We start from the raw sequence: 9924 nt of genomic DNA, 5'->3' as shown, positions 1-9924 counted from the left end.
TAAAACCTGCTTCAAAATCTTCTGTCCTAAATTGAGTTCAACTAGAGATCTTTTTGTTATCGGCTTTTTTGGACCTTAAAACCACCCCATTTTTTTCGACGTCATGTGCAAAGATATCGGCTCCCAAAAATCACAAAAGACACCGGCTGTACAAATAATAGCATGAACTTACGGTCAGCTTATTATTTGGTCTGGGATCATCAAATTACTGAGAATGAGAGTTCAAAAATCCGCCTGCCACTCCTCCCAACCCCTTTTGTCAGCTCGCGAAAAATGCATGCTTTTATTTAAAATAACTACCATGACAATTTTTGCAAAAAGTTTGGATCTACTTAACAATTGCCTCCCCCCTTTTAAGAAAGGGGGTGGCAATTGTTAAATAGATTAATATAACTCATTTTCGACCAATCAGATTGCAGCAAAATTAGAAGTCACAATACAAAGCTCTAGCGCTAATTTACTGCTTTTATTAATAGGGGCGGCAATTCTTAAGTAGGTACCAAAGGGAGGGCAATTGTTAAGTAGATCCAAATTTTTAATACCAATCGAATCACGACTAGAATGGCTTTCTTGTGATAAATTGCTCGACCTCATTAGACTTATTTTTGTGGAACCTGACTTTTTATGAAAAAAAAAAGAATAGCTTAAGTTTTAAAACTACTCGCACAGCATTTGCTTGTGAAATTTTTTTATCAACAAAATAGTACTTAAATGTCTTTTATGATTTGCAAAGGTTAAATTTTCAAGGTTTTTATCAAAATTTGTCCAGTTTTGTGTCGTTAGATTGTTTGTCACTGTTGGCAGATCAGCTTTTATTGTTTGGCATATTTCCCACTGCCGAGATTACGGTTAGGTTACTCCCATGTCAAAAATTGATGTTTCAAATCTTTAAACTTAAATGTACAAAAAAATGAAAATCATTGTCATATGCTTTCAATTGATGATTGGAATACATAGTAAATAAGGTTCAAATCTTGAATGAAGTCAATATCAAGTGCAAATCATAAGATCTTATCATAAGGCGATTTTTGTGTACCTTTCTGATTTAAGGTTTTTATTTACATTAATTTTGCTTCTAACGAACCTGCTAAGACTTCGTTAAAATATTTAAAATTTATCCTACATAATGACAGCTGACAATGAAGATAGCACATTGGAATCGACTCTTGAGGTTCTAGCTCGAGCAACCAAGCATACCAATTCTTTGTTAAAAACTTTGATAGAATCGTCTGCGAGTGAAAATACACCAAATAAACCGAATCGCAATGAGCGAAGCAACTCGTTGTGTTTGAGTTCGTCGGATTTGCGAGCTCATCATAGTGAGCCACACTCGCATTTTCATCGTTCGTCTCTCGGAGGTTGTCAAGAAGTGCTGGTCAAATTCGGATTTCTTGAAATTTACCAAATCAGTACAAAGTCTCAGACTTTTAATGCCGAAGTTCTCATTCAAGTAAGTGAAGGTTCCAATTTGACTAAAGAGAAAAGCAGGTAGTTGCAATGTATTTTTCTAAATTTCATTACAACCAAGTCACAAAACAAAAACTGATTTTCACAAAGAATTTGGTTATATATTTTGAAAAATGAAGCTGAAACCCATAGATTCGTAAATTTTTTATAGATACACCGCTGATTGATGATACGCTCCTGGGGGGGGGGATCGACCATATTGATTTTAATCCACAATGATCAACCTGTCAGAGGCAACCATTCAGTGATCGACCACATTGACACTCTCTCTTGAAATACTCCAAAAGTCTTTTTTACCAAAATGCACAAAAAGCTGCTTTAACAAATGACACAAATAGGGATACAAATGATGTAATTGGAAAATTACGCTATACGGCTCTATTGGAAGGTTTGGTATCTCTATTAAAAATATTTTTGAAAATTTTTACAACTGATCGACCAAAAATGGGTGTCGTAAATTTGAAAAAATAGGTTAAGTAACTGATGGGTACCCCTGGCGGGGGAATACAAGTCGTCAAAATTAATAAAACAAAATACAGCAATTTTATTGGAAAAAAAACCGGTAACAAACCTGAGGTTTTCTTGTGAGCTGGAAAACCAAATAAGGTGTTCTAAAAATCAGTCCAAAAATCCAAAAGTTCATCAAATCTACGCTTTGAAGTAAAACATAATTTAACAAGACTGCTCGTATCAGGACAAAGCTCTGAATGTTCCTACTGCCATTTAAATGGTCTCGGATGGTTTTTGGTAAATTAAGAATTGGCAAACAATGAGTTTTGCGCTGATCATATTAAAAAGTGTTACAATTTGAGTCATGTATGGAATGGAATTATTAAACCTAATTGCTGCCTCAATTCAATTTGAAACGATTTTGCAGAGCGGGATAATTTGCCAGACGGGTAATTTAACAAGCAATAAATCTAGTGGCAGGATATTATTGTGCGCACCCGACTGGGTCCCATAAAGAACCAGAGTTTTGTAAAATTGTTCTGAATAAAAAAACCACCCCGAGCATATACATTTGTCACTTTTTTCGAAAGTCGGAACAATAAGCTAATTTTGCGATTCGTTTTTATGATTTTGAAATGGCATTAATGTCTTTGGCAATTACTTTTAATTTGAAAAAAATTGTATTTCGCAGAAAAATTCAGATAAGAAACCCAATGAATTAAGAAAAAGAATTCACTAAGTTCTTTCAGTAGCCTGTGTTCAATATGAGATCATTGGGTTGAGTAAAAATATATTTCACGTTTTAAGTTTTTTAATTTTCAAAATTTTAGAATAGTGATGTTTGGAAACAAAACATTTCAAATAAAAGCAATTTTGAAAGGCCTTTTTGTTCCGACCATTTGAAAAACGTAAAAGAATTGTGTGGTCGGGTGGGTTTGTTTTAGTTTTTTTTTTGTTTTCAACGCAAAATCAGCTACCACAAAAATTATCGAAGAAAGCTGAGTGATAAACCTTCTTGAAGCCCTTTCACTCGTGAGTCAAACGATGTATAAAAATTCTGAAAATTTTTTCTCAGTGTCGACAAAAAATGGTTTGAAAATTGTGGTTTTTCGTCTAATTGCGAGAGAGCGAGCAAGCTTACAATAATTTATTTCAATAGCTTACTTAACAGCTTACAATTGCTTAATTTAAGCGGTAAAATTTTTTTTTACTCGACTTGAGTTGGTTTTTTGAGTATTTTATCGCCTTTTTGGAAACCAAAACGTCAGAAAATTTTGGTAAATTATTTTTGATTTTTTGTTTTCCAGTTTGCTTATTTTACTACGGTTCTCGCATATGCCTAAGCTTTAGATTTTCGTTCAGACCCTTTTACCACACCACGCAGGAAAAACGACTATACGACGAAAAAACTTTTTAGTTGTATTTTTAAGAATATGGTCGGAACATTCTGTGCTATTTGCTCAGTAACCGGCTATCCTTGTTGAAGTTGGGTACTTTTTGTCCGGGGCATTTTTACATCTGTAAGTTTGACCTAGTACCCGTATTGCTACCAATCTGGTCGCATTCGTCCTCTCAAACTACCAATGCTATAGCAGAGAGGCTAATTCACAATTTGACAATATATCACTTTTCTAGGTGTTCATACAACTCATTGTATAGGAATAACGATTTCAGCTTTGGTTCTGCGATAATGAAATAAATTTCTCAAAACTTATCAAATTTTTCGAAACTTGATTTTTGAGTTACAAAGTTTCTATGATTTCATTGTTCTATTAACAAGAATAGCATCAACAAACTTTGACCCATTTCATCTCCAATAGTTTAATGAAGCTGGGAAGGAAGTACTCGCAATGCCATTAATGATTCAACTGTTTTTCTGCATTTTTTTCAGTTATCTCGTTTATTATTGTGATCAATTGTTCTTTTAACATCGTAAAAACCAACTTCTTGAATTCTAACAGCTGCGGTAGTTCGAATGAAGCGTTTATTTTGGAGAACTTTTTGAGGTTTCATTTATCTAAAATTCTTTGCTTGTAAACGAAAAAAAATAACAAAAAATGTCTTCTATGAATCATTGTTCCATAAACTAGAAAAATATCAAACAGCGTGTGCTCATTTTAGCTGCGATGGTTGGATGAGGCCGTGGAGGATCTGGCGGATGAGGAGTTGGATGTCTACCTGCAGTCCTGTTGGCAGCCGGAGGTGCATGTGTTCAACATGGTGAAGGAGGATGTGAAAAGGGAGCAGATATTCGTGTGTGAGGAGGAGGCGATGAACTCCCAGCAGATGATTGTGCTCCGACAGAAGATCAAAGGTAAATTGTGCTGGAAGCACCAGTGGATTTAGGGATGGGAGGGAGTGGACGCACCTTTTTTCCCTCAGGGATTTCTCCCTCACCAATGGGGAGATATCCTGTTTTGACTAATTTGAGATATCAATTTTTGGCTGACGGACACCAATATTTATTAATTTTGAGGGGAAAGCGCGCGCCGAAAAAAACGCAATTTTTTTATCAACATTTTCCAAAAAAGTGTCTAAAAACGCCTTTTTTGGCTTGTTACTTTTTAAATTTGTCTGCGTCGCAAATTTTTTTGTCAATATGGGGTCTTTATAGCCCTATACTGGGAGTACTCGGAAAATCAGTTTGGTCGACCTAAAAAAACAGGTCGACAAACTACTATTAACAAATAAACCCGTTCGAAGCCACTTAGATTGTGTAGTCTCCCGCAATGCTTTAAGTGCAAGCTTGGGTCACCTATCAAAGAATCCCAATCCTCACTTGGTGCTATTTATACTTTATATTTGATCTTCAATTACACTGGGAGGTTACTTCCAGGAACTTTCCAGACGAAGATGTTGCTGCATGAGTTCCCTCTGGACTACCAGGAGTTGCCATTGACACTCTACTCGAGACTTCCGAGAGATCAAGTGGTGCTCAAACAGGACCACTTCGAGTACTCCTACATCAACAGGGACAACATGAATGACCCACAAGTAACAGTTTATTCCAAAAACGCGACTTCTTTCAAGGGAAAACTTTTTCAATGGTTCAGTAGAAATTGCTGAATATTGCACCGAAAAAAATGCCATTTTTTTAAGCATCATGACAATTTCGTTAACCAAAATGACATCGAGCACCTCAGTTGTTTCTGCTGCTATCAAAATCCCGAAAAAAATTATTGAGTTTTGACAAATTAAACAAAAATAAAACGAAAAATAGCAAAAAATGCGACCGTTCAACTTGCAAAGCTTTTGATTCAGGTTTAAGTACAATTTGGTTACCGCGAGATATTTTATAATTGCGATAAGTTAAATGTCACTTTCAAATATCACCACTTAAAGTTTTTCCCCATATAAAAGCATTATGCTAGTTTCACTGCATTTAAATTTTCTTTCAGATGTAATATCACTCAAAACGGTCAATTCTTTTTGATGAATCTATAAAAATAGCAAAATAGATCACAATAAAGGCCGTAGATGATATTAGTTCAACTTTTGACACGCTTTTACTAAAACAGAAATGAAAAACCAAATATTATCTTAGCTTATTTTTTTCAGGGCTGGGAGATGTTCTCACACGTGGACATTGTTGAGGGGAACCCCAACTCTATCCCCCCTACTAATTTCTTTCCCAGTGACAACTCAAAAGACGAGAAGAAATCGAAGCCATTGAAGTCACTGCAAGCATTAGAGTCTGTCAAAGCCATCACCAAGGTATCCAGAATGGTCTGTTATAGGACGACCCTTGAGCATCAATATACTCTTAATACAGATACACGAGCCAGTTCAATTGAAAAATTAACTTCAAGAAAAGTGACATTCAAAGTATCAACATGCGGTAACAAAAATCAAAAAATAGTTTTCTGAATAAAAAATTGATCATTTTCTGAAACTTTTTAGAAACTTTTGAGTAGCTGCTCATTCTCGCCTGAAAAGTCGAAACATCAGTCGAGCACCTAGACCAGGAACAAACATTAATTTTAAAATTTTTTTTGTTCTAGAACCAGAAAACTTTTACAGGAAGTGGAAAATCTAAGAACAAACATGGCATCAAGCACCCCAACCACAGCAACCTAGTTTCGACAATGAGTTCATTTCTGAGTGCCCGATGTCGAATCAAGAGGAGGTCTCAGTTCTACGTGCTCAACATTTTATTCGCCATGTTGACGCTCATTTGCCTATCTTTCGTACCCTTTTCTATTGAAAGCGAGTAAGTAATGTTTAAATAGCCACTCCTTTACCTATGTTAAACAACCTCTTTTTGTTCCGACTTTCGATACGAAAGTAACGGAATATTTGTGCTCGGGTGGGTTTTTTTTCTTCAGACAGGTTTCGATTTTTTAACTAGCAATTTTAGACGGATTTTTTTTATACCATTCAAAAGGTATTCTTGTCCTGAGCATATATTTGAAAAGATATTTTTACCTGTGATCAGGGGCGGATCCAGGATTTTCTCGAGGGGGTGGCGGATTTTCAAAAAGAAATCGAAAATTTTGAGGACCTTTTTTTTTAGGTCGACCAAATAGATTTTTTGAGCTCTCCCAAAGCACTGTTTTGCCCCTATTTTGGCAAAATTTTCTGCGCCGCAGGCAAACTTTTGAAAAAACAGTCAAAAAAGCCATTTTAGGCAATTTTTGACAAATTTTGACAAAAAAATCGCGTTTTTTTGGCGCGCGCTCCCCCTCAAAAAATAGTTAATATTGGCGCCAAAGGCGCCTTTAGAAAAATTTTAGGGTCGGTCGGCCAAAGGTGGATTTCGTAAAAAGTACCAAAGGGGGGACACTTTGGGTCGGCAGGATGTTTGAGCTTATTTTTGCCATAATTGATTTGTTACAAGGAACGAAATTTATCCTTTCGTACTTAATATGGCGTATCGGGGGATGATTTTCATTGAAAAATTTCAAATTTTAGAAATTTTTTTTTTCATTTTATTACAATAAATTTTTTAAGTTTATTACTGCTCCTGAAACTTTTAAAGGCAGTCAGAACATTCAGTCTTGTTGTTCCGACTTTCGTAACGAAAGTAACGGAATATTTGTGGTCCGTTTGGGTTTTTTTTCTTCGACTTTTTAATTAGCCTTTTTTGACGGGTTTTTTATATCATGCGAAGGGCGTTGTTGTCTTGAGCTTAAATTTGAAAAGATATTTTACCTGTGATCAGTTTTCGTAAAGTTGTGGGGGTTTAAATTGCCATTTCGGTCAATTTGGGACAATTAACGCGCGATATATTTCGCACTAATAACGCGTAAGCGAGATTTATTCCGTCTTATAAATCGTTCCAAATTGATTCAAGGAAGCTTATATGTCTTAATTGATTTGTTAATAGGAGCAAAATTTATCAATTTGTACTTAATATGACGTGTGGGGGAATGCTTTCACAAAAAAATCTCAAATCAAAAAAAAAATTAATTTTATTTGATTACATTTAAATTTTCATGTTATCACTGCTCCATAGACCTTAAAAGGCAGTCGGAACATTCAAGGCTTCGCCCTGATACGAGCAGTATTGTTGTTTGTATAATTGTTCGTTACAGCACGTCTCAGAAACAGATGAGTTGAATGAGCTAAGTCTTGGCATATACCATAAAGATGAATACTTTTTTGTACTAGTCAACACTGTTGAAATAAGTTTTTTAAACAAGTTTAAACAAAACAAGACTGCTCGTATCAGGGCGAAGCCCTGAAAGTTCCGACAGCCTTTTAACGTTTATGGAGCAGTAATAACATAAACAACATTAAAAAATTAAATGAAAATGAAAAAAAAAAATTTCTAAAATTTGAAAAATTTTCTATAAAAATCATCCCCCCCACACGCCATATAAAGAACAAAACAATAAATTTTTCTCCTTGTAACAAATAAATTATGGCAAATAAGCTTCTTACAACCAATTTGGAATGATTTCTCAGACGGATTAAATCTCCGCTTACGCGTTAATAGCGCGAATTATATCGCGCGTTAATTGTCCCAAATTGGTCAAAATGGCAATCTTTAAACCCTCATAACTTTACGAAAAATGATCACAGGTGAAATATCTTTTCAAATTTAAATTCAGGACAACAATAGCTTTCGAATGAAATAAAAATATTCCGTCAAAAATGGCTAGTTAAAAAGTCGAAATTTGTCTGATGAAAAAAAAAACCCACCCCGAGCACAAATATTCCGTTACTTTCGTATCGAAAGTCGGAACAACACGACTGCTCGTATCAGGGCGAAGCCCTGAATGTTCCGACTGCCTTTAAGGTTTATGGAGCAGTAATAACATTAAAAAATTCAATGAAATAAAACTAAATGAAAAAAAAAATTCTCAAATTTGAATTTTTTTTAAATAAAAATCATCCCCCCACACGCCATATAAAGTACAAAAGGATAGATTTTGCTCCTTGTAACAAACCAATTATGGCAAATAGGTTTCTTTTAACAATTTGGAACGATTTCTAAGATGGATTTACACTCCGCTTACGCGTTAATAATGCGAAATATATCGCGCGTTATTTGTCCCAAATTGGCAAAAATGGCAATCTTTAAACCCCCGTAACTTTATGAAAAATAAATAATCACAATTAAAATATTTTTTTAAATATGAGCTCAGTACAACAATATCTTTTGGCTGATATAAAAAACGTCTAAAATTGCTAGTTAGAAAATCGAAACTTGTGTGAAGAAAAAAAAAACCACCCCGAGAACAAATATTCCGTTACTTTCGTATCGAAAGTCGGAACAATTAGCGTCGGATTGTGGTCTATGCAGAATTTTGTTGGAGGGAGGAGGGTTTTCGGATAATTTTTCTCGAATTTTAAGGAAACCCTAAAGTGAACCTATTTCGTATAGAGTTTCTGCCTCACCGGGATTCAACCCTCTGACCACCCTAAGTGTCCTTTTTGGTGCTATCATACGACATCCATTTTTGGTTAAAAACCCCTTAACATTTCAATAAGCGTCAACATGTTAAGAAGTGAGTTGGCAGTCTCAACACATTCCAAAAACTGCATAAAAAGAGCAGTTCATCTTGTTGTTTATGAACAAAAACACGTGCTGCACAAAAATTTTGTGCAACTGAGGATCTTTATATTGTGATGGGAGTAGACAGGAATCTCATTTCGTTGACTTAAAAAAGAAGACAACAAAGTTTTTCGGAAGACCCCATTTTTGGCAAAACCAGAAATTACTAGATTTGATTAAATATTGTTTTAATTTCACAACAAACTGCAAGAAATTTTTTGCCATCAAGATACTTTGTTGCCGTGTTACTTAACCAAATAATCAGATAGTTGAAAATTATATATGTACCCGAAAGCAAAAACTTTAGAATAAGCACAAACGAAATATCAAATGTCAAATATCAAATATCAATACCAAAAGTCGAACACTTGCTCGATTTCGCCCATTTTGCACGGTGAGCTCATATTCGGCCCGAGACATATGATGTACATGATTCAATGTTTGTTTTATATAATCGTTCACACTGTTGAAGAAAATGAAAGAGTATTTGCGCTCGGGACTTTTTTCTTCATACAAATTTTGGCTTTGTAACCACCCATTTGGCGGAATTTTCTTAAAATATATGAAAAAGTTTGATATCTGAAACTCAAAATAAAAAAGAATTCAACTGTGTCCATAAAACCAAAATTATTTGGGACTTAAATTGGGACCACTTTCACAACAATAATTGAAGTTAAGTAAACTAACGCCCGGTATATTCTGTCCAGCTAAGTCGCAAGCAGCAAATTAAAACATTCAAAATTTGATGCAGGCAAGCAATTTTGTTCTAAATGACGCCAAAATGAACACATTGTAGTTCACATGAAGATTTGGGTGTATGGGGATAAAAATAAGAAAAATGACGGAGCAAAAATTCAAAAGAAAACAATTGTTTTGTAAATTTTTCAGCAAATTTAGAAGGCAGTCGAAACAGTTAGGGCTTGAGGAGCACTCTTGCTTCAAACTATGTTCATTTTAAGGCTCCGAGTGGCTACCTTTTAATAAATGAACTTGTTGTTCCTCCGACC

The 9924-nt window shown here is 34.9% G+C and overlaps 1 protein-coding gene across 1 annotated transcript; it reads left to right on the top strand.

Annotated features, from left to right (window-relative positions):
• The first annotated feature begins 1072 nt into the window (after positions 1 to 1072).
• Positions 1073 to 6131, top strand: LOC134841661 (uncharacterized). Its single transcript, XM_063857697.1, has 5 exons — positions 1073 to 1450; positions 4039 to 4231; positions 4754 to 4911; positions 5476 to 5631; positions 5919 to 6131. The coding sequence occupies exons 1-5, from the start codon at positions 1127 to 1129 to the stop codon at positions 6129 to 6131; spliced, it is 1044 nt and encodes a 347-aa protein (XP_063713767.1). The 5' UTR covers positions 1073 to 1126.
• The last annotated feature ends 3793 nt before the right edge of the window (positions 6132 to 9924 follow it).

Source organism: Symsagittifera roscoffensis, chromosome 3, assembly GCF_963678635.1.
Source record: "Symsagittifera roscoffensis chromosome 3, txSymRosc1.1, whole genome shotgun sequence".
NCBI classification, from domain to species: Eukaryota; Metazoa; Xenacoelomorpha; order Acoela; family Convolutidae; genus Symsagittifera; species Symsagittifera roscoffensis.
The sequence above is the reverse complement of the archived record's forward strand: the minus strand, read 5'-3'. Positions and strand labels throughout refer to the sequence as shown.

Bases quoted from the DNA above. Each gene is read 5' to 3' on its own strand.
- LOC134841661 (XM_063857697.1), top strand. From the start codon at position 1,127: ATGACAGCTGACAATGAAGATAGCACATTGGAATCGACTCTTGAGGTT. The intron at 1,451-4,038 runs GTAAGTGAAGGT...TGCTCATTTTAG, and splicing joins ATGCCGAAGTTCTCATTCAA to CTGCGATGGTTGGATGAGGC. The intron at 4,232-4,753 runs GTAAATTGTGCT...GGTTACTTCCAG, and splicing joins GCTCCGACAGAAGATCAAAG to GAACTTTCCAGACGAAGATG.